Source organism: Pteropus alecto, unplaced genomic scaffold (assembly GCF_000325575.1).
Source record: "Pteropus alecto unplaced genomic scaffold, ASM32557v1 scaffold251, whole genome shotgun sequence".
NCBI classification, from domain to species: domain Eukaryota; kingdom Metazoa; phylum Chordata; class Mammalia; order Chiroptera; family Pteropodidae; genus Pteropus; species Pteropus alecto.
In genome coordinates, this window is record NW_006431048.1 from 3,954,400 (window position 1) to 3,980,169 (window position 25,770).

The window sequence follows — 25,770 nt, forward strand, 5'->3', positions numbered from 1 at the left end:
GTCTTATTTAGCAGCAAACTGTGAAGTGAGCAGGGCAGGGATTAAGTCTACTTTACAGGAGACAACTGGGGCTTGGGGAGGTGATTTCCCAAGGCCATTAGCCCACCTAGGTCAGAGTGGGGACTTAATCCAGGCTCGTAGCCTCCAGAGCCCACGCTTTCCTAACTGCAGCTTAAAGCCTGTGTAATAACACTAGCATATAACTCTGGCATTGCATTGTGGATAAATAATTTTGGCAGCCGTAACCTGGTTTTAAGAACAATCCTGTGAAGTAAAACTAGGAAGGGTTTTTTTTAATTATATGTCTTTAACATGTCTACTGTTATGCTTTGTATTTAATGTGTCTATGCTTATGCATGTGTATATGTGTGTATATTAAAACTATACGTATTAGACTACATATATGTATAGAACCATTCCATTGACCTAACACTTTATGCTTTGTAAAGCCCTTTCCCATCTATTATTTTATTTGATCCTTTTCACAGTTCTGTCTGAGGAATAGGAGAGCAGCTAGTCTCAGAGCTACTGTGCTGTGAACCCCAAAGAAGATACATGTATGTTTGGTTTGCCTACTTAGCAGATAGTACCAGGCTCACAGTAGGAGTTGGATAAATGTCTCTCGATTGAATGATTCATCTGATTCACATCCACCTTGCTTAGACGAGGAAGAACCCCTGTTGCTCTACGACTTTTAACATGGCAAGGCCCCTCCCTTCTTTTCTTCCACTCTGCCACAGGGACTCCGCTGTATCCAACAACAAGACACCCCACAGTAGCTCCATCAGCCACATTGAGTCAGTCCTGCAGCAGCTGGATGACGCCCAAGTGCAGATGGAAGAGCTGTTCCATGAGCGGAAGATCAAGCTGGACATTTTCCTGCAACTGCGCATCTTTGAGCAGTATACCATTGAGGTACAGGGGGCGGAGGAGAGCAGTGGGAAGGCCTGCAGCATGGCTGAGGGTGCTGCCCCAGGACTGGAAAGAGAATGTCCACAGTAGCCAAAGGGGATTCGAAGGGGTTATGCATCAAGGATACATTTTTAGAAATCAAGAAATCCACATTCCGTCTTGTTATATTCCTCCATCCTTCTCACCCCCACTGCCAAGCGACTCTTCTGTTTCACGGTCTGTCTGGGGATGGCTTCATTGAGAAGGTTTTTATTGGTGTGCTTTGGACTCTTGCTACTTTGGTTCCATAAAGATGATGGAATTAGCTGTTTGGGGATTGAGTAGAGTCCTTGAATTCTATAGCTTTGTGAGTAGGTAGGTGCTAAAATTAGGGGGTCTCCTCAGCAGAACTAGATCAAGAATTAGATGATGTCACACAGCAGCCAGCAAGTCAGGAGCCTCAGAAAGGAAGACCTGTATCCTTAATTTGCTTATTAAGAAAGTAAGTCTGTGCTCAGGCCATTTGATGGTCATCTCATAGACTCCTTAGTTCACTCTGAAAAGGTTAGAATTGGGTGTTCCAGTATACTTATGTCACCTTTGTGATACTTATTAATAATGTCTGCTCAAATAATATTCACCTTTTATTTATTTATTTATTTTGCTTTGAAAAAGTAACTAAAGCCAGGTCAGTAGGGTTTCTGGGGATTGAAGATTATCTGACACAGGAACTTTGTCCTTTTCAGGGGGTGTTAAAGGTACTGTTCTCTTTGCTCCCAGCTGGTGTGGTATGACTGAAATCCAATTCTCCATTTACCGATTTTTTAAACTTGTTTTGCATTCCAACCATCTCCTTTGATTTGGGGCTTCTAGGCCTTCCGGGTGTCTGGGACTGATCTTCCCAACAGTATGCAGAAACTTCCACGGAACTGGTGTGGAAGAAAAATGGCGCCCTTTTTTTTTTTTTAATGTTGAAAACTCCAATATCCTAATCCCACACAGAATCAGAAAACTGCCCTGGCAACAGCTGCCCTTTTTTCAATCCTAAGACCAAAAAATATTCATATTTAGAATCAGAAATGTAAAAGAAAAGCAGTCTTTTCTGTCACTTACTCAAAATGTTGTAATCTTTCTCTTCTTATAAACACACCTCTACTCCTGCCTCCCTGGAAGCTGCTGCAGTTTCTTGCTTAAAGATTTCATGTTCTAAAAGGTGTTTTCTGGACAGTTTGTGGAACAAAGGCGAAGATTTAAGTTTTTAAACCTAGATCTTGATTATCTTTCCAATTTATTCCATAACTTAAGGTGACTTTATTTTGTCTTTTATTTATACTTTGTTTTGAATCTACACTCACAAGGATTTCAGGTGTCAAGGAGTATTAAACATATATCGAAAGAACAGTTAAAATGCCAGTGGAAAAATAGAGATACTGGCATTCAGTGAAGAGCGAACATGGTGGACTTCATAAAGGTGGGACAACAAAGGCAATAAAGGAAAGAGGGGTATGAGTTATTATTCTCAGGTAATTGGGAGTGAGACTCACAAAAATAAATGGAGGGCATATTTGATTGCAGTGCGGTAGGCCCCAGGCACACCCACAGTTCTTCCTCAGCTCCATTTTGCCCACAAAGCATGAACGCGTCGAGGGGGAAATTATGTTAGCAGGTGTGGTGATTTTGCTGTTGTATTCTTTATTTACTTTCCTTTCATTCCTGGTCCACATCAAAAAAATGCTTAAGGGGAAAGAAATACTCTGAGAGTTTGGAAATTTACCTGTTATTTCATTAGATGGCTGTGGTCTTGAGGTTAGGGTTGCTGATTTATTTCTGGAATTGGTCGGTCAGTTTCATTTTGCCATGGACTGCACCATGGACACCAGCTGGGAGCAGCACTAGGCAGTGTTTGCCTGCAGTGATTCTGGGAAAATCCATTCTCACTCTTGAAAAACAACCCAAAGTATATGCAAAAAAATATTCTTTAAAAAGAAGAAGGCTGACTGCAAATCCAATGGTCCCTACTTAAATGTTGCAATAGGAGAGCTCGATATTTGAAACATGGGATTTGCATTCTTCAGCTTTTATATTGCACTAAAGTTCCACCTCCTGCCCTGAATCCTGGGCAACAGTTTAGGCCTCTTGATATGTATGCAGTAGAGGAAACACTGGAGAAACAGTGTGAGGGTCTAGTAAAATGGATGAGATAAAAATAACAATTTGGTTCTGCACCCTCTGGTGTTTTAGGCAGCAACATCCAGGTTTTAGAAAGGGTCTTGTTCCCCATGTTGGAGGAGACCCAAAGCTTGGGGAAATGCCACATTTTATCTTAGATAGAAATGGAAATCCTGCCAAACCTATGGAAAAGCTCTGCTTCAGGTCAGATTGTCAGAAGTTATTTTTGAGAGTGATGAGATTATTTCATATACCAGCTAGTGTTTCACTGTGGGGATGAAGAACAAACATCTAGAGAAGATTCAGAATGTGAAACTGAGGGTGGTTTCTGTAATGAAAGACGTGTGGAGCTGACATAAGGCAGGGCAGGGGCTGTCATTGCAGGACCCACAGCTATGGTTTCCTTCCTTAAAGGAAGGAATCTGATGGGCATACTCAGAATTCCTGGGGATTACTGAAAACCAGACCAGGCTTGCTTCCCTGACATCTGGAGAATCTAAGTATGACCCCTTGACCGTATCACTGATGGCTGAAATGGGCTAATTAATTTAAGAATTCACATAATACAGGAGTTCTGTACCAGTCTTCTACTCAGTAAGAATGGTGTATATGGCTCCCACAATGTGACCTGGGATGAGGTCAGAGGGCACCCCCACTAGTCAGAAGGCACCCCCACTAAGAGTGAAATTTTTCCCAAATGGATTAGGCAAATGATCAAAAACCAGGACTGCAGCTGCATTCTTGACATACCTTCTTAGATGCCATAGAGACTAGGCAAAGTGACCTATAGATGTTCTATAAAGTGTTCTCCTGAATGGTCAGCCTCCCTTTATGAATGACACTTTATATGAAATGGTTATGATAAGAGAGTCACTTCACCAAATGAAAATAATGTTTATATTGTGGTGGTAAAAATATGGACACTTTTTCTTGTTTTTGATGCTTCCGTGCATTTCAAGTTTTCTACAATTAATCAGAAAGATCAGAAAGAAATTAAAAATATATATATATATTTAGAAGCAAGAAGGCCAGTGGTCTACAAACTCTTGATTATGCACCCTCTCAATAATTTTTAACTTGCAACCCCCTGTATATGCATATATGTTAGTTTATAAATTATACATGTTCTACCATCACTGACTAATCTCAAAACTCAGTGTGAAGTTTTGCTTTTTAATTATAAGTTATGGTTTCATACTTCAATAATTTTCTGGATAATTTCTAATTATGTTTTTTTTGGGGGGGGCCTGGTTTCTTGACAGATCTGCTCAGATTGTCATTGTTTCTTTACCCCATAATGTGGCTGATAAAGAGTTAAGAGTTCTCTTGTGCTTTCATGATTAGTATTATCTTCAAGCAGTTGGAGGAACCGTGTTAAGCCATGTGTCTTTTTGTGAAGATTGGTGTAGTTACAACTAGATAAGAGAGAAATCCATTTAACTGGGCAATAAAAAGAGCAATAATTTGAAATATGCTGAAAGCAACTGAACAAATGAGCCACAATCATTGTGACGCTCCCACCTTCCCTGAGGAGCCTCTCCTCCCATACCACCTGCCACATGATCAGACAGAAATATCAGCTTCATCTACTAGTGAAAGTTTAGAGAAACTTTCTTTTTATTGGTTTGATCAAATATGTGTGCATATAATATATATGCACATATATATGCATATTTATAGACAGAATTTTTCTCTATTATCAATAGATAATCTTGAGCACCCCCTGGGTGGGCATACCCACATTGGAGAGTACCAGAAATGACACTAAGATATTCTACACAAGAGACTTTATGAAAAACAAGTCACAGTTATGGTCTTTCTTTTAAGTCTCTAACTATAATGTCAAACAAAATTTGCTCAATGTACCTGAAAATTAATCTGTGTAATTAACCTGAATAAGGAATGAAATAGCCAGCTATAAATCTGTAAGGTTCACATTTGGAAATGCAGAATAATTACAATAAAGTAAACTGAAGTCTGCACAAAATATTTATTTGATATACTCTCTAGACTTTTATCAAATCGATTTCAGGATCATTAAGGGATTTCCCCTTCCATCTTCCTTTTATAAAAGAAGGATTGTTCACACAGCTTTACTATTCTGACAAGTCATCTGTTTTCAGCAAATTATTAAAGATCCCTGATGGAAACTTTCATGTCACTCAGTAGTGGGGTGAGTCTGAGGCTGTGGACCTGCCATCAGGTAGCATTATCAAGGTTCACATGCTGTATGCTTCTTGTTTCTGGAAGAAATGCATGGAATTCAGCAGAAGGGAGTGGAAGTAAGTTCCAGTACTAGACATTTAGCTCACCTGGGAGAAAAAACATTCTAACACTGAAGCATTGATAAGTACTAGAATGAGTGAACAATAGATATGTAGGAGTTTTTCAACAAAGGGGAGATATTTGGAAAACAGTAGATTCCCACAAATCTCAAACTGATTAAGATGCATAGATATGGACAAAATAATCACTCAAGATCTCCTCAAGATTAGTCATGATTACATCAAAGGTCTCAGCTTTAATCATCATGATAATGAAGAAAAGAACACGAAATTGGTCATAAAAGTTGTTCAATTATACAAATTATCCAATTGGAATAGAAATTAGGTAACTGAACATTGGAACTCATCAATTCAGATGTTGTAATATGTTTTTATATTATTTTGCCAAGTATTAAAAACAACTAAGTGTTTCTTTAGTGCCAAGTCCTTTTGCTTTTCCAGAAAATTCTTATGAGATCCTCATAGGTCTTTCTATAGCTACATAAATACTTTAATTCTCTATACAGATTATATGTCTTTCTAAAATAGGGAAATATTATGATATACCTTTAAAATAATCTGTATTAGAATTCACTGATTTTATCATTTTGTAAATTGATTAACAGGAAATAACTTTGTATAGCATTCTTAGACAAGAAGAATTAATGACTATGGCAATTTAGTTTATTTTAGTTCTACAGTGGTCACCTATATCAATATACAAACCCCTTGTAGATAAAATAGTTCTTCCCATGCAATGAGAATGTTTCTTTAGCTGCAATGTGTCTTTCCTTATTATCCACCACTGTAGGTCAGTTGAGAGTATTTAGCTTTCGCTTTTCTCATCTTAGTAAAAATGAAGACATCATAAAACAGAAAAACATTAATTCTGCAATTGATAGTCCATGTATTTCAGAACTTCTCACCACAATGAAATGCCTTAGACTCTTCTCATTTTTAGTTGGAATGGGATTGGACCTTAATGTATTAACATATGTGATATATACACATACACATACACACACATGTACATGTATATTACACACATACATATACACATATACACATATATTACACACACACACACACACACACACACATACACACACACCACCATTTGCTGAGAAGCGGTATAGCACAGTCATCGAGTATGTAGTATTTTGTGTTGGACTGCCTGGGCTTGAAACCTATTTAACCAGCTTTACTAATCATGTGACCTTAGGCAAGTTACTAAGTTTCCTCATCTGAGAAATGGGAATGAGAATAATAATTCCTAGCCCATCGTATTATTAAAGATTTAATGAGTTAACACATGGAACATTTTTAGCAAAGCTTCTGGAACTTAATAAACAGTTAATACATTGTAATTGGTATTATTATCATTATTATTCACAATATATTTTCATATATACATTTTCTTCCATATTTTAAGTAGTTAAATATCCTATCTTATTCTTCCCCATTGTTTCTTTCTGAATTTGTTACTGGGTCACAGTAGGCAGCCCCTCAGTGTTCATGCAACTACTGTGAGAAGCAAAGACATTGCTCTTGCCATCTGGAGGACAGGTTACACTTCTCTCTACTGAAGCTTTCATCCTGCAGTTCACACACACCGTAATACCATATTGCAGGTGTGTCTCTTCTCCATAACAAAGGCCCCTAGGGAACCAGAGAATTCTAGATAGGTTAACACTACTTTTATACTGAGTTATCTGGCTAAGTCAATTAAAAAATTACCAAACTCTTAGAAAAAATATTCTATCGGGGGAAAGCTATGTTTTCTTACGAGGGCAAATTATTTCTGGTGTTTATATATGACTGAAAATGCATGATTTATTGATCTGTTCAAGGAGCACATGATTAATTTAAAAGGTTTATGTGAAGTGAAGAAAATGGAGTTATCATGGGTATTTTTGAAGAGACAATGTAAACAGGGAAAGGCTAAATGGGCACTTATCTGAAGTGAGAATAATAACAAGAACGATACCCCCAGAATCAGCTCTTGGACCAGCCTTATTGATAGAACACCATGGTTGAGAGCACTGGACTTTGTAGTTGAATGCTTAGCCCTGCCACCAGCAGCTCTGCAACCATGGGGGAAATGATCTGACTTCTTCTCTGTGCCTTAGTTTCCTCCAAGAGTTGTTATGAGGGTTAAATAAAAGTTAGTCAGATGCTTACTACACTGTCTATTCCATAATAAGGGCACAGTACAAGGTACAATATCTTCTTCAACTGTGATCATTATCTTTATCATCATCGCCAGCATCTAAAAATGATCTGAAGACTACACATTGACATATCCAACTTTGCAAGTGATAACAAAGAGCTAAATTGATGGGAATAGATCACAGGAAGTGGAAAGAGAAGGGGCAGGTGAGTTTTGATTCAGGCAAGTACAGAATAAAACATTAAGAGAGGAGGAGCTAAAATGTTCTCTGCATGTAAATACTGAGAACGACCCAGAAAATGGGAGGAGCTAAGGGAGAGGGCTCCCTGAGGACAGTGCCCAAGGCAGCTGCTAAACCAAGTCCTTAAGGTCAATTTTTGGCAGCAGAATGCTGGATTCAGTGAATCTCATCTGGCAGGAAAATCTTGGGCTTCATTTTGAAATGAGCCTTCCCATTTCCCACTGCCTCTTACCTCTTATAAATATCTGTTTAACTCCTTTTCTGATTTCCCTTATGGCTGTAGCTCTAGAGTAGACAGTTTACTAGAAGAGGAATGTTGCCAGTGTATCTCTCAAAGATGTCATCGTACCCTGACACTCCAATTAATTCAGGAGAAAGAGGGAGATAGAGGCCACTGGAGCCGAGAGTGACTGGGCCAGGAGCTGATATGGACCTAATTGAGTGGAAGGACACAGCAAAATAGGTCAATTGAAAGCTGAATGCCCTGTGGGCACCTCATGTTCTTTCATTCATTCATTTGGTTCAGGTCCTAGTTTCTGCCCTGAACAAATTCTTCCAGGTTTCTTTTCCTAATGGACTTAAGTCACCAAATTAATTTCCTGATGCAGGTTTTTCTTTTTCAGAGTCTTGTCTCTTTATTAGCAAAGTAACCTGTGCCTCATATTATAAGCCAGAGATAAACATCTGGGTCTGGGGGTTGTTTCAGGCCAGAGGGTTTACTTTGAAGGCTGATGGGACTTGAACAAACTAGAAGGAGGGACAAGGGCATTGCAGGGCTATTGAACCAAGGAAACAGGCTGGAGAGGGCAGAGCTAACTCTCCAGGCCAACAAGTAAACCAGCTGATTGGTTCATATAATAGAAGAGCATGAGATGAGGCTGGAAAGCTAGGTTTGTTCATTCGCAGTAGGTAGACTTCAGGTTTGAAAACAAAGATTTTCTTTAAAAAAAAAAAAATGAGCACCTGCTATGTGCCAGCCTTGTACCCCAGAAAGAACGTAGAGAGGAACCCAATGTAAGGACATTCCTTGAGGAAACAGAAAAGAAAATAATTTAAACTCCAACGAATTTAAATGCATATATCAACCAGAAAAAAATACACAAATCAGGCTATTACAAGGCTCCTGGGCATCACTATGTGAGGGGAATGGTGGGAGAGATTCAGACACAGAGTAAAGAGCATTTAAACCCAGGGAGGGCAGGCTTAGGAGTCAGGCCATTTTGCAGAATAGCCCCTTGAAATTCTCATTCTTCAGGCTTCGTGACAGATTGAGCCCTACAGCTTAATAGTGTCAGGTGGCAAGGGTGGAGGATGGTAGAGGAGAGGGAAGGAAAGAATATAGAAACACCAGATAGAAAATTCTGGACATATTTCACATTTGGTTAGTTCCGAATTCCCAAGATACCAGACCTCTGAGCCTCTGTCCCCTAACTTAAGCACCTCAACTTTTCTCCTCCTCACCAGGACCCTCAACACTTTTCACTTCACAGGTGTCTGGCCTTGGGACCCTTCTGGGTTTTTGCAGCAAACAGGCCCTTCTAGACTCAGTTCTATGGAAACAAAACAAAAAAAAAAAACAAAATTAAAAGGAAGGCAGGTTCTTTCCCTTTCATGCTTGTTGTGTTAGTTTTGTTCTAACTTCTCTTAGTTTGTAAGCAAGGCAATAGATTAAATATTTTGCTTGGGCTGTTTTCAATAAATTATCTGATTAAGGAGTTATTTCCAACATATATTAAGAACTCTCACAAATCTATAATCAAAAGATAATTAACTTATTTTTGAAAAATGGGCAAAAGACTTAAGAGATACTTTACAAAAGTAGTCACACATGGCCAATAAGCATATGAAAATGTTTTCACCATCATTAGTCATCCCAAAACCATAATAAGATATCACTCATTTCGCATCCACTAGGATGACTAAGTTTAAATAGACTGACAATACCAAATGATGGTGGATGTAGAGCAACTGCAACTTTCATACATGCCTACGAGGAACATAAAATTCCTGTTGGGAATGTCCGACATACAGCTACCATATGACTCTACAGTCGCGCTCTGAGGTAACTCTCAAGAAAGATGGAAACTTGTGTCCACAGAAAGACTTGTGTAAGAACTTTCACATCAGCCTTATTCATAATAGCCAAACACTGGAAACAACCCCAAAGTTCACCAACCGGAGAATCACATTGTAGTGTGTGTGTGTGTGCGTGTGCGTGTGCATATAGTGGAATACTAGTCAGCAATAGTGAGGAACATATACACAACATGGATAAATCTTAAATACAGCATCTTGAACATAAGAAGCCAAACATGAAAGAGTACATACTCTATGATTTCATTTGTATGAAATCTAAGAATAGGCTCAACTACATCTGTGATGACAGAAATCAGAAACTGGTACCTGAGTCAGGGGTAGGGGCAGGTTCTTTTGCCCTGGGAGGAGGCACAAGTGGACTCCCTAGGGTGATGGAAAGGTTCATATTTTGTTTTTGGTGATGGCTACATGGGTGTATAAAATTGCAAAACTCATAGAACTAATGCTTAAAATATGTATCTTACTGTATGTAAATTGCACTTTAATTTTTTAATACAGGAAAGAAAAACATGTCTTTATAGGCCTAGTCTATACAGTCCTATTCTTCCTGTAAATTATCTCTTATAAATTATGTCAGTTATCTCTTTTCAATTTAACTCCCTTTTCTAGTTAGAGAATTAATATTTTTCAAAGATGGATACAATAAAAACCTGTTTTGCCTGCCAGCTTGATCCCAAGGACTTCCCACAATAAGTAGGTATTGGGTTTTCTGCTGAGCCCCGTGAATCCCATAGTTGACACGAATGAGGTGGGGACCCAGGACAGTGAAGATGCTATTTTCCCACCATCTGTGTCAAAGACAGCAGCTATACTTTCAGTGAAGAAAGGTCTTACTGTTGGACAAGAAGTGTAATGCTGTGCCCCTCACAGAAGCCCCTCATGCCAGACCGTTCGCCTTTTCCATCCCAGTCTGCATGGCCCCAGTACAAGAGTTAAGAGTGCCACCTCCCAGCTGCCTCCAGCTGGTCTTCTGTTTCCTTCTGTCCCCTGATGTTCCTGGAACAGCAGCACTTGGTAACTGGGAAGCTTATGCCACATGTCAGCTGGTATGAGGCCCAGCATAGTGAAAATCACTAAGCTGGGAGTCTGGGATATGTGCTTAGGCTGTCTGGGCCATACTGTGACTAATTTGGGGTGAGGCTTTCATTTTTCCTTCTTGGAAAAGAGGGTGACAGTTCCTGTGCCATAGCCTTCACAGGGCTGCTGTGTGGGTAGCATGAAATAACAGACCTGGAACCCACGTTAGCAGCATTTTCATCTGATTCATATATCAGGTGGAATTATTATCCAGTTCAGTACTTCTGAGTTCCTCTCTGTGAATAATTGCAGTGGTTGTAAAGGAAGTGTCGGATTCAGCAAGACTGTGCTGTGGTTGTTCCCTCACAGGTGACAGCAGAGCTAGACGCCTGGAACGAGGACTTGCTCCGGCAGATGAATGACTTCAACACGGAGGATCTAACACTGGCAGAGCAGCGGCTGCAGCGCCACACAGAGCGGAAGCTAGCCATGAACAACATGACCTTCGAGGTCATCCAGCAGGGCCAGGATCTGCACCAGTACATTATGGAGGTCCAGGCCTCAGGTATGTGACCCGTCCTGTCCTTGTCTTCCTGGCAGACAGGTGATGAAACAAGAACATCAGCTTGACTCCAACGAGCACTTCCACTCTGTTCATTCATTTTATTCCTACAGGTACAAGGAACAGGTCTTTGCCCTCATTTTAAAGAAAAAGAAAATTAAACATGAAAGCTAAAATAACTTGTCCAAGGTTGCCCAGTTAGGCTGCGGTAAAGATGGGAATAGGGCCAGTGTCTCTTGGTGCTGTAGAGAGAATAGGAAAATCAATGATCAAAATTAGCACAGATTAAAAAAAAAAAATGGTGTCCTGGAAGAAATAAACCAGGCTGACTTCAAAAGCAGTCAGCCGTCCAGGTGAAGTGCATTCAAATATGCAGACTTCCGCGATTCTACCCCTCTTCCCCCCACACACTCTCTTCCCTGTTGTCGACCCCCAGGGCTGGCTCCTTGTCTCCAGTTCATGCTGCTCAGAGTAAGTGGGTTTTTTGTTTGTTTGTTTGTTTGTTTGTTTACACTGATCTGTGTATGAGCGTAGGAAGTGTTGATAAAAAATATATGGCAAAATCATATAGTTTTATTAACTTCTTAAGAAAACATGCCTGAATTACTCAGATTGGACTTCATTTCCTGCTCAGGATTTATTCATTGTTCATCCCACACATGCACGAGTTCTGACAGTTATACCTGCCACTCTCTAAATCGACTTTTGATATCAGAGCTGGAGAGAGCCATAGTGGTCCCCTAGTCCACCCAGTCTAGAAAAAAGAAGTCCCTTAGCTGGGTACAAACCCATTGCTCTCCTCCCCAAGTCCTCATTGGCTCAAGTTCCTCACCCTCTGGGAGGAGGCAGACAGGGGCTCAGGCCATTCACTCTTTAAAACGTCATTGGTTCATGAAGGATACTTTGAATCATGAGCTTGTCAGTCAGACTTTGACAATCAAACTTAACTTTAGGGTACTGTGTTTCTTTTAATGACCTGGAAGAGTACATAACAGCATTCAAAGGAACTTCACTTCTAACCAGAGGAGAGACAACCTAGTAAATTCTATTCACGTTGGTCAGTGTAATCTTTTCTTGAATTTTCATTTGTTTTGTGAACAGGCTGCAACTGCCTATGAGATCCAGGCCTCGTAGGTATGCAGACTATACTCGGCGTAGCCCCAGGAAGGGCCATTGACGTTGCAGTCTATCTGGAGACTGTTTTAAAAATGACAATGCCCAGGCCCCATGCCTGGCTATTCCGATTTAACTACCTCTTGAGCAGGACTCAGGCATCAGCAAAAAGCTCCTCAGTTGATTAATTCCACTGTGCAGCCAGGGCTGAGAACTGCTTTTCATCATGATGGTTAAATCACAATAGCTGATATCTGCAGAATGCCCCAGGACAGTGATTCCCAAATGTGGTTCCCAGAGCAGCAGCAGCAGCTTCCCCAAAGGACTGTTAGAAATGCAGGCTTAAGGGCCCATCCCCAGAACCTGCTATATCAGACTCTCTTGTGGTCTGGCCCAACAATCTGTTTCAGAGCCCTCCAAAGGATCTGATGCACCATTAATCTAGGACTGCTGATCTAGGACTGTGGTACTCAAAGTCTGGGCCCTGGACCAGCAGCATCAGCATCAATGAGCGCTAACTAGAAATGCAGAATCCCAGGCCTTATCCCAGACTTATGAATCTGAATCTGTAAGTTAAAATCTCCAGGCAAATCGTGTGCACATTGAAGTTTGAGAAGCAGCAGAGTTCTAGGCTATAGCCTGTATCTTTTCATGGCCTTAATGAGGAAGGAAGGGAAACTGATATTTTTCTTTTGATTGAAAACCTTCTCTGGGCTCAAGGTTTCACCCTGCTGCTTGCCCTCATGATGCGAACAATAGCTGGCTATCCAGCTAAGTCTGGGAAGCATGAGAAAATGTAGACAGTACCTAAGAGAGAGGCTGGGGCAGAGAAGCCCTGTGAGCACCTTCACCTTTCATCCCTCAGTACTGATGTGTCTGGCAGGAAGAGAGCTCCTCTGCCTGAAAACTTGTAGGACCAGGGTGCTGGCATGACCTTAGGTAAGCCCACCTCTGTCCTAAGAGCCAGGTACCCACGGTTATAGAAAGACTGTCAGGAGCTGGCAGTCCCTGAAGACTGCTTGTGGCTGGATGTCAGCTGTGCTTGGCAGCCACCTTAACCATGAGGGACGAGTGGGTGAAAACACCCCGGGCAGATGGGTTGCCCAGTTCCAGAGTATCCTGTTCTAGAAATGAGCTTTGTCAAAAGAAGCTTGATTGGCCTGTTTGGCCCTTTCTGCTGGGACTGGCTGTTCCCCTGCTTCTACCACAGCTAGCTTCTCAATCTGGCATAGCCCATGAGGCTTCGAAGAGAGTGAATCCAGAGGCTTCAGGCATGCTCACTCTGCCCGCTATCGAATGTCTGGTCCTGCAGAGGAGGTGTCTGTCTCATCTCTGGCTTGGGGGAGGGAAGGGCAGAATCACATCAGAGCTGGAAAGTCGGAGTGGAGGTTGGGAGTGGACCCAGGTGGACCTTGCCTCCAGGTGACCAAGGAAAGCAGGAATTCAGAGACATGGGACTGAGGCAGTGAATGGCTTGGGCATTTACGATGTACATATAATAAATTATATTTGACCTAAAGGTAAAATAAACTGTTGTCTTAGGAAAAGGTCAACTAGCAAAATTAAGAATTTGGTTGGTATTTGGCTCTCTATACTAAATTAATTAGGGGCTTATACTTTGATTTTATAGGAGTAAATGGAAATAGGAAATTTCCATGCACTTATTCTCAGTTGTGAAGTTTGTAGCATTGAGCCAGGTTCTACTAAATCCTTCTGGGAGCCAACAACTAACCAAAGAATAAGTCTTTGCTTAAATCAATATTAGCCTTAGGAGTAGAAGACAAAACAGGAATGATTTCTTTACTTGCTCATTGTTCTTTCCTCACTTTAGTGTAATCTGTTTGATCTTCAAGTTGAGAGCTGTTTGCTGGAAAGTCAAGTTCAGGAAAACACACTGGCTGAATTTAAGGTCCAGTTCCATCACCAACAGGCAGTCTGACTTTGGAAGTCCCTTTTCTTTCTCTTTAGACCTTAGTTTTTTCTTCTGCCTAATTGGCAGGTGGGCCTCAATTCCTAAAGTCCCTTTCAGTTCTCGCTTTCCATGATTTAGCCTTATCACCTCCACTGGTTATGCCACAGATCTTCTGTCCAATGTGGTCTGACCACATGACTATTACACTTGACCTTAGGAATAAGACAAGAGCCATATATCCTACAGAAATGTTTCTTTTGTGGTTTAATCAAAGCTTCAGTTTCTCTCTTTATGCAACATTTTTAAGTGAAAAATTTTTAGAGTCTGGCAATAATGCTTAAAATTTGCTATTCTTGGGAATACCCCAGCCACGGCATTTGAAAGTAAATTTTTAGGATAAATTAAGTTTTGGGGGGATTACTCTTCCCCTCGAGCATAGAAGTTAAAAGTACAGTATGAGAAGAAGACTGCTGGTGTGGCATCCTACCACACCTCTTACTACGAGGGTATCCTTGAGCATGTGACCCAATCTCCCTAAGTCTCACCTTCTTCTGGAAAATGACGATTGTAAGAATACCAACCATATTGAGTCATTGTGAGGAAACAGTGGGATAATACACGAGAATGGTAAGGGTTCAGTAAATCTCGATAACAATTGTGTATTACACTAGTATTCTAGCACTTACTGCATTCTGTTGGGGTTGTTTGTGTTCTTGTAGCTTCTCCAGCAGCGTGAGAACAGGACTTTCTTTCTTGTCTTTACATTCCCAACATCTAGCAGAGTGGTTATGTCTTGCACATAGCAAGTTCCCAATAATAATATGTTCTGAATTAATCCAGATCGTACATCAGCGTGTGTGGAACAGATATAGGCAAAAATAATGGGCCGCAAATAATTTTACTTGTGTCGTAAAAGGAAGGAAAAGGCCTGTGTTTTTCCTAAATGGAAGCTCTTCTGGGGTTAATAGGAATGTGGATCTGGGGGCGGGGGGAGGGCTGAGAGGAAGGGAAGAGAACCTTGGTGTAAAACAGTGGTTCTCAACCGGCTACATATTTACAATCACCAGGAGAATTTCTCAAAAAAAAAAAAAAGAAGAAAAGAAAAAGAAAACAAGGTCTGGGCCTCACCCCTCAGAAATTCTTGCTTAATTGGTCTGACTGGGCCCAGATTTTTTTTTTAACTTCCCAGGTGGTTCTAACGTGCAGCTAAGAATGGGAATAGTGATCTAAAAACCTGATTAAAGGACTTTGTAACTTCTGAACTGGTGTTATACTAAGGCAGTGATGCAGAAAGGTGTGGGGAAGGTAGGAGACAGGAGAAAAGGTGTTCTCTGTCTGAGGCAGACACATATATTTAAAGAATATACACAGTCAAAAACATGTTACAAGTACTCTAGACCGCAGCTACCTCCCCTTGAGGAAATTAAAGTGGTTCCCCTGAACAGGCAGCAAAGGAAAACAAAGTAAGGTCTTATTATTAGCTGTGGCCTTGAGCCTTAAATAAAACAGTGCCAAACATTCTGGTAACTGCTTGTAGCAGAAGGAACATCTCTGTCCTTGAATTGCTAGCCATAGTACTATTTTATCCAGTGGTTCCCGATCTTGTTGGAAATACCCTCGGAGCTTTAAGACTTTCCAATGCCTGGATACCCCTCCCAACACACACACACACACACACACACACACACACACACACACACACACACACACACACACACACACAGACACACACACACAGATTCTGATGTTATAGGTCTGGATTTTGACCCGGACATGGTGATTTTTTTTTAATAGTTCTCCAGATGAGTCTAATGTAAGCCAAGGTCCAAAGTACTGGTCTAATAGCATTCAAACCACCATGGTTCCTAATGATATACATTGACCAAGTAAATAAACTTCTGATGGTAAGATTGTATATTTACATTTTATACAAGCCATTCAACAGTCCCATCAGTAATCAACAAAGAATATGTTAAAATTTCCCCAAGAGAAAGGAAAAAGTGGGAAAATGGATATTTTTTAGGCCACTAAATGGCAGGCACTGTATATACCTTATCTCTTAGTCCTCACAACACCCCCACAGCGTCCTTGTTGGTATTGCAATTGAACCGAAGCCCAGAGAGGATAGGAAATCAGAGACTCATTGATAATAGGTTACATAACATAGGTTCAAAGCTAAGTCTGTCCTTCCCCAAAGCTCTCATGTGCTTTCCACCACAACATATGACCTGAGCTCCTCCCTCATTAAAGAAGCCCATGTGTTCACTGAACAGGTGTTTATTGGGTGTTATAAGACAAGCACTATGCTTGGTCCTGAAGATTTAGAGGCATAAGACAGATGTGGCTCTGGTATTGAAGAGCCTACATCCCTGCAAGAACATGGACAAGTTACTAAGGAGCCAACCTCAGTGGAGGTATTCTGATGGAGAGATGGGTACAGGACATTGTGGGAGCATGTCAGAAAGAAATCTCAGTATGACCTTCTTTAAAGAGACAAACTATTTCATTACAAATATATTTTACCATTTGATGGAAAGAACAAATGTGTCTTGTTGCATTTCTGAGAGCCCCTAAGGAAGATATTTAAGCCTGTCACTAGACTGAGAGAAATAATGTCAACACAAGCAACTCCGTTTGCTCTTAATTGATGGATATGTACCAGTCGATGAGTTTTAACTGGAACGCATGTCACTGTGTTTGGGGGCAGTGGGAAAGAGAGATGAGTTTCTTTTCTTTTAGGTACAGCTGGAGTAAGTCATCATGTTCTTCTCATTCTCCATCTACAACATGATGTGTTGTTGATCAGTGCAAAGGTGCTGTAGGCATCATCTTAGCCCATTTTATTTCCTGTGTTCATCTCACGTAAAACAATCTCAAGTGAGGTAGATGAAAACGAAGAGCTTGAGTCTCAGGGCAGGCTGCAAGCCTCTTCTGGATGATTTCCTAAGCAGGTGACTGGCCCCTTCGATAAGTTACTAAGCTTAAAAAGCCTATTTACATGCAGTGGGGCAGAGGTGAGCCATGAGCTTTCCATAGAAAGACACTTTGCCCAAGCCCAGCATATTAAACACTAGAGACACAGGTAGAATGAAAACGAGCTGGAAAAAAAATCCGCGTGGTGGCTGGAAACAGAGAAGAGCATCTACTTATGCAGGTGCATCTTAAATTCAGAAAGTAAACATGAGGGTCAGGGGGTCATTCCACTTTGCTGAGCACTGCAGAGGTAAAGATTTTTGTGTTTCCTCTTATTTTTTATTTAAGTCAAGGAGGCGCTCTACCTCATCCTCTTGGTAATCGAAAATAGTAACTAGAGGGAATTGACTGCCAAAAGAACAAGCCATTCTTTTCTGTCTCCCACAGATATTTCAGGAGCTAGGACTTGGAACTATGAAACTGACAGAAAAAATAAACATGAAAAGATACTGAAATTATTACCATGTAACACCAGAAAAAAAATTTTCCCACTCTCCCATATTGTCCTTATATAAAACACTATTTTTGCCTCTACAGAAATGAATTTCCTTTAACACGTACGCCCCCGACTGTATCCTGCAGGTGTGTTGGTGGTAGCAGAGATGAATCTCTGATGGTGTGAGTCAGAGCAATGGGGAAATCCCCCAAAGAGGACTTAGTTTTTAGGTGGCCATACACTGAGATTGGTGGGCTTTTTTGGTGTGATCCCCATCTGACCAGCGAATGAGAGTATGCCTTTGGCAGAAGTCTTGAGCCGGGTCATTTTGGCTTTGTTTTGTATCTCCCAATATGATCCAGAGGCTGGCTTGTGAATTTCTGGCTGTTGGCAAATCCCCCAGCAGAGACTGCTGGGTGCTTGTCTGGGGATGGACTTCCAGAAAAACCATCTCTCTCTAACTCCACTTGGTGACAAGGAGCTGACTATCTGGGAAAAGTTATTCCCAGGCAAAGAATCAGTTAATCCAAAAGAAGGGGCATGCTTTGAGCATCCCAAACAAAGCCAGTTATAGCAATCTATCCAATTTCACGGAGGGATATGTAGAGGTTGGGAGGGTGCTGGAAATGGCTATTTCCAAACTCCAGCTTTTGTATGCATATTGTAGGAAATGTGGTCTTTACAGTACTACCTAGTTTTTGTTTACCTTTTTTTTTAAAAATCAGGAATTGAATTAATCTGTGAGAAAGACATTGATCTGGCAGCCCAGGTACAAGAGCTACTGGAGTTTCTCCATGAGAAGCAGCATGAACTGGAGCTCAACGCGGAGCAGACTCATAAGCGGCTCGAGCAATGCCTTCAACTGCGGCACCTCCAGGCAGAGGTCAAACAGGTGAGCCTGGCCCTTCCACCTTCAGCTTGGGTTCTCCGCTCTGTGGAGCATACAGAGCCACAGATGTAATCAGACCTTAGGAGATAGGTAAGTTAGTGATTGTGTTCTTTCTGGATGCTAAGCTGACACCTATTGGCTCTAACAGAGAGATCCAATGTTACAATGGCTCGAACCACAAATATATAATTTCTCCATCATAACAGCCTTAGGGGAGCATTCCAGAGTTTTTCCAAGTTTTTTTCTCTTCCTGATTTTTTTCTCTTCCTCTCTATACTCAATCCCAGCACACAGTTCATAGGAAATACAAATCTGGTATCAATAAACATATTCAGCCTTTAGAGCCAAGTTGATTAATTTGGAGCATCTGTGCCTCGTACAGTGCCTGACACATAGTTGATAGTCAGTAGTAACAGTTGCCATCATTCTCTTCAATGTGTGTGTGGTTCTTATAAGAAAATTTTCTTGCCATATTAAAGTCAATTTTGAAGAAAAAAAGAGTTCTCTTCTATATGAGACATTATATTAGCCGTTTCTCTAGGCATACCCAGATCTCTAGAAATCTCTAGAGACAAACAGTGTCCAGTGGCACATTGAAAAAATACTATGTATTTTTATTGTGAACAGAATAAGTGGGAATTATTAGCATGATGAATGGGGACTTCCTATTTAGACAAAGTGGAATTGAAGATACAAATAAAATTATAGTTTTATTTATTTATTGAGTGCTGTGTGCCTTTTACATCTGTCTCTTGATCGATCCTCACTACCGATCTCTGAAGCGTGTTATTCCCATTTTACAGATGAGGCAACTGAAACTTAGGTCACCAGACAATGCTATTACTGAGAAAAGAACACACCATCCTTCTCCACAGGTCCAGGAAGGCTTCCCCACAGGGCAGACTTCAGTGTTTGCCCCTTCTGCTCCACATGCTCCCAGCAAACATATTCCCCTGCTTCTTCTAGGCAGAGACATATCTTCCTCTTATAAACATTTTTTTTTTTTGTATAGTGACTGCTAGAACATTTAGATTTAAGTCTATTAATTTAGCCCATGGAACAAAAACATCATGTTTGATTTAATTACTGCTTGGTCCCTTATAGTCAAGGTACTCCTTGCTAATGCCTATGTCTTAGTTATTATATTGTTATTTATTATAGTGGGCAAAAGTATCTTCTCTCATGAGCCTACGTACTCTGTGCTCGAGATCCACCTTCAGTGCAGGTGAAATCACTGAGCCTCAAGCAAGGCGAGATCACAGTACTGTCATCTAGGTTGTTTTCTGTTTAGTTACACTGGGGTCACACCTGAATCTCTGGAGAGAAATGTTATTCATGGGACATGGTGGAAATCCTAGCAGGCCCAGAGCAGTGATGAGTATACAAATTCTGAAACTCTTGGCAGTAATGTTGGTACTTTCTTTTCATGTGAGAAATACTTTCCATTTGTGATCTCATTTTATAAGAACAGGCTATGGGGAATAGTGGTGTGTGTTTACTTTACAAATGAGGAAACTGAGGTATCGTTAAGATTAGTGCTCCCAGGGCCTCTTGACTAACTCAAGTTAAACCTTGAGCCCAGGCCTCCTAAAGCCAAAATCATACAATTTGCCTCCGCTGGGCCCTACTCCTGTCCTGGGGTTCCAGGACAAATAGAACCCCTCCAGCAGATTGCAGTCTGGAATTTGCTCGGCCTCCGCAACATCACATCTGAGAAGACAGGCAGGCATGGCTTGTACCTGGCAGAGAGGGAGGCACCTGATCAGTCAGTGGGCCCAGCAGGTTATGGGAGTTTGCCTCTGCTCTTCATACTTGGTTGTTTTGTCAGTAGAAGATGGGAAGAATGAACATCCGAACAAAACAGATAACGAGAAAGTTATTCCTATTTAATTCTGAAATGCAATACATACTTTTGCTTTTGTTCCTGGTTTTGCATTTTATTTTTTGCTCCAACATTAACAGTAAAGCCAACTCCCCAGTTATGTTTTTCTTGACTGATAGGAAAATGGAATGAATTTTCATCCTCCAAGTCTACATTCTGTGTAGGATGAGGAGCTGGTATGATGATAAGTAATTTGTCAAATGGGGAATTAGATCATCTATCTATGAATCATCCAGGCTTGACTAATATCTGTATACATTTCCATTCAGTATTTTATGAGTTGAAGGACAAAAGAAGAATTCTTCTGTGGGGGTGAGAAAATTCCTTTTCCCCAACGTGGCGAGAATGACACACAGTGGGATCATAGTTCAGAATGGTGCAGGATTGCTCGAGTCAGACTTTAGGAAACCTGTGAAGGCCTTTGAGAAAGACATGGGCCCTTGGAGGCACCAAAGGACCGCTGCTCAGTTTAGCCACCACGTCTCATTAGACAGACTTGCTTTCCTTGTCAGTATAAGGCTCTTTCTTTAGGGAGTTGTCTGATCCAGTTTCAGAGAAGGCAGTTGTGTTTGGTGGAAGTTGGTGGAGCAGGAATTATTGACTTGGAAGCTGTTGACACTTGGAAAGAGGGAGTTAAGTTAGATGTCAGTATTGATCGATGGGCTAAATTTAGACACTAGCTTGGGAGTAGTATCTCTTTTGAATATACTCTCAAAAAAGGGAAGAAAGAAAAAGGACACCTTAATTGAAATGCCATTAATGGGGACAGAAAAGGAGAGGACAATGTATTATTACACCGCTGTGTCGTTAAGAGTTCTCATAGATTAAAGGTTTAGATTTGGCCATCATAACCTTAAGTGTTGTTATACCACAATTATATGAAACTGAAGCTTTGAGGAGTGATGATGCCACAGACATTAGACTGAAAATTATTTTCAGAATGGTGAAGGGTAAAAGAAGTACAGATTTGTAGTTGATAGATGGTCACAGGGATGGGGAACACAGCATAGGGAATGCAGTTAGCATTAATGTAATGGCTAGGTAGAGGGCCAGAGGAGAAAAGGAACAATCAGGGGAATTGTTTTATAAACTATATCAATGTCTAACCAATGTACTGTATACTTGAAACTCATAATAAAATTTTAAAGAAATATTTTCAAGTATTTAAGACAAATGAAATTAATTAATGCAACTGATTTTCTTTCTAAGAGATTACTTTATATCTAAGGTAAATGGCCCAAATCCCTCCAGAAAAAATATCGCGTCTTAAAGGGAAACAACTTCCCTGATTACAGCCCATGGTCCAGGGCCCTAGACCACCCAGATGCCCCTTTTCTTCTAGAAATATAGTTCAGATTATTCTCCAGACCCCATAGAATGCTCTGATTACTTTCCAGGAAAATCGCTACTCTGGTAAGGATGACTTCACATTTATTAGATAATTTAGGAAGATTTGAAAAACTTACTTAATGGGCATAAAACTAAATGAATTTCTATATGTGTTTAGTTACTAAATGCAGAGCAGTGCATTTAGCAGAAAATAGGCCAAAATGGATTTGTAAGATATTGGGGCTCTGAACTATGGGGAAAGAAATCATACTTGTCCACTAAAGACATTGACTTAAATTACCCTCATGGACCAACTCCTGGCCAAAATTTGCATATGATCAAGATGGACATTCAAGACAAAGGAAAACATATTATCCTGTCCTCATATTCCCTTTGAGAACACTGTGTTCAGTTGGGTTCACTATACATAAAAGTGAGAGAGGAGTAGAGTAGATCCAGAAGCGAGGCAACCCCAGGGACAAGTTCTACCACCCATTTGTTTCAAAATGGAGATGACGAAGAAGACACAAGGTCACAGTCTATAAAATCCTAGAGGATGAACACATATGATCTCTTAAATCATGAACTTTTTAAACTAAAAAACACTGGAAGCATGACAGGCTCCCAGTTACCATCTGAGCAGCTAATGATTTTTCCTGTGGCTGGAGTTTCAGAAATGTGCCTTGTGATAAGCCATCTGAAATAGCAGGCCTTAGAGTCAGTGGCCTTGAGTGTAACCTCATAGCTTTATTGTTAGTATGACCTAGAGAACACAGCCATATACAAGCAGCTTCCCCAGCCTATGTGGTGACAGGGCCCAGCTTGCCCAGCTGAGAGGGCATCGTCATCTGTGGACATCCACATCCAGTTAACTGCATACAGTCTTCTCCTAACTCGGGGTTGTCTGAGCTTCCTTGGCGTGTGGAAGCAGTTGATTTTCATTGCCCATTCCCCCTCTCAGCTCTGACTGAGCTGAATCCATGGCTGCCTCCCCAAGCAGCATTACCCTTCTCGTCCCTCATTTCTACAGAGCTGTTTCTCTGGTATCCCTTGGTTGTAGGGGACAGTCTCTGAATTTTGAAAGAAGTATGGAATTTTAGGGCTCAAAGTGACCTTCACAGGTCATCTAAACTGTTGCCTAAATGATTGATCAACATAAAATGTTTATTTTTCAAATTACATTTTATGGTTTGCAAAATACTTTTACATTAATTATTTCATTTCATCTTTACCCTGTGACTTCAGCAAGCAAAGGGTTGGCATTTTATAGAAGAGGTCACAGCCTGAGGGAGATTAAATGATGTTACCAAAGTCACAGCTCAAGATTAGTAGCAGCAGCACTTGCTCATTTTTAGTACGATATTTCTTCTACTACCTTGCACTCATTAGGATGCTCCCAGAAGAATAAAAATAACCAATTGTATGAACCAGGAAGATAAAGGACTACCGTAATAGAAAATTATACCAACAAAAGTTGTCATTAATCAGAGTGTAAAGAATGATAGTAACAAAACAGCTACAGTTTCTACATCACATCAGCCAATAAGTTGTACAAATACTGGGTTGAAAATTAATATTCCTAAACTTTTTCTTCTTCTCAAATAAAGAATCATAGCAATACCTAACTTTGCTCCAAAACTAAAAATCGCCACACCACCATCATCTGGCTTTACATATTACAGTATGTTGCACCAACCCTGATACAGAAAGTTAAGTACTGTTATCCTGTCTTTACAGATGAGGAAACTGTAGCTTAGAGGGGTTAAGTGATTTTACCAGGTGGCAACAAAACCAGGTGTTCTAACTTTAGATTTTGTGCTCTTTCTACATAATCTTGGTGCTGCTTCTAGGACTTGACTCAGGGATCAGTCCCACCCCTGAACCTAAGCCGTAGGTATAAACTACCAGGTACTTTTTATCTTCCTAAATCAAATATCTCACTTTGAAGTCGAGGAAAGCTTTTATGAACAGCTTTGGGAAATAAAAATAAACAAGGATGTCCAGAATATGGCATGGTTTAATGAAAGGCGTAGAGACTGAAGTCTATATTTGTAACTGGAAAAGCTGGTAATGGGGATCCCACAACTATAGCTATAACTGATACTGCAGTTGGGTAAAACTAGAGAGAAAATATTCCAGCAAGACTCAGGAGGCCCAGAGGGAGTCACATTGCCCCTCAAGCATGGATTTGTGTGGTATATGAAGAAATGTTTCTCTGACACCCTCAAATGAATCTTGAACCAAGAAAAATGCAATGGATCATGGCAGAAGGACTTACATAGTTCAAAAATATACATTATGAGCTCCATTTTGCAAAGAGATGAAGCATTTGGCCATGAAATCCAGGTACCCAAAGTTACAGGCAGCTTCTGGAAATCATTAGCATCTCTAGCCAGCCAGCCACAGTACATCAGTGTCATCAGAGATTTCACACGTACACTCTGAGTAGTTATTTGCTGAAACTAATTGCTATACAGATTGGTATCTCATCTGCAGTCTGCCAGAATAGCCATAAATTAACATCTCAATCCAAATAGCCCAGCTTCAGCGGGATTTCTGCCCTAGTGTTATCCATGCACGATGTGATATCAATCATTTCCTGCCCTAGGAGGAAATTTGCGAGATGCCTATGAGAGTTATGGAATAGGAGACCAGGCTTAGTTTTTTTTTAATTGTTTAACATGAAGAAGTTGAGAGGAGAAGAAAAACAAAACAAAAAAATCTGAAACAGATTGTGACGACTGTTTTATCTCAAGGCAACAGATGTATGGTATTTACTGATCTTGAAATTTCAGAAGAATTTTTATTTTTTCTTCAAGAAAACTTTCCAGTTCCTTAATCAAGATTTTACTTGGGCATTCTCTGGTGACTTGACACAAGGTAGATTTTTAAAGCCCAGTTCTTCCGGTTTGATTATTTGCGCTTGATTCTATTAGCTGGATAATTGCCACATTTCCATTTACCTAGGACTGTCTAGACAGTGTCAGCTGTTTCTCCTTCAATTCTAATATTCCCAAGCTGAATTTTCTTTCCCCCAGTACTAATTAAGGTCACCTAGAAATTTTACTCAGCTTAGTCATAGCCTCTAAATAAGTTAAACCAGTTATAACTTACTCTCCCTTTTTCTAATGATCCAGCGTGTGGATAATTCATGCTTTTTTTTTTTTTTTTCTTTTCTTTCTCCTCCTCCTTCGTTTGGGTTGTTTTTTTTTTTCTTTCTCCTTCCTCCTTCGTTTGGGTTGTTTACCTACCAAAACTCAAACCTGTCTATTCTTGGCTATTTTGCAAGGCATAGAAGGTTGGAGCCATTGCTCCGGTGTGACCATAGATAATCATTCACTCTTTCAAAAACATTACTGCATACCTATCATATATGAGATACTGTGCTAGGTGCTGTGTGAGATGAAAATACAACTAATATTATACCCTGCTCCTCTATAACTTTATGTTCTAGGGGACAATGAAACATAAGTCAAAAGAACTGAACAAGGCAGTTATGGTGAATGCCACACAGGTGGTACCTACCAAATGGTATGGTTGTACCAGTTTTTCTAAATGGGAATGATTAGATGTGGAAGATTTCAGGAAGATATTGATATTTGAACTGGGCTTTAAAAAAAGAAAAGGATACCAACAGAAGGAATGTATTTATTTATACCATTATGTGTTCCAGAAGGAACTTCAGAAATGGACATGCAATGCAATCAGATAATGTAATATTTAAATTAAGTGGATGAGGAAATTGGAACAGAGGAATGATAAGAGTAGGAATGAATATATGAAGCTGGGAATGAGGTTGTTCCTTTAAAAAAGTACCTTATGGCA

The 25,770-nt window shown here is 40.4% G+C and overlaps 1 protein-coding gene across 1 annotated transcript in view; it reads left to right on the forward strand.

Moving 5' to 3' along the window:
- Nucleotides 1–25,770, forward strand: part of LOC102891261 (kalirin RhoGEF kinase) — a 295,084-nt gene that overhangs the window by 186,396 nt on the left and 82,918 nt on the right. Inside the window, exons 13-15 of the mRNA XM_025052186.1 lie at nucleotides 741–915; nucleotides 11,219–11,414; nucleotides 18,571–18,737. Of these exons, the coding sequence (XP_024907954.1) occupies nucleotides 741–915; nucleotides 11,219–11,414; nucleotides 18,571–18,737 (538 nt within the window). The remainder of the gene's footprint in view (nucleotides 1–740; nucleotides 916–11,218; nucleotides 11,415–18,570; nucleotides 18,738–25,770) is intronic.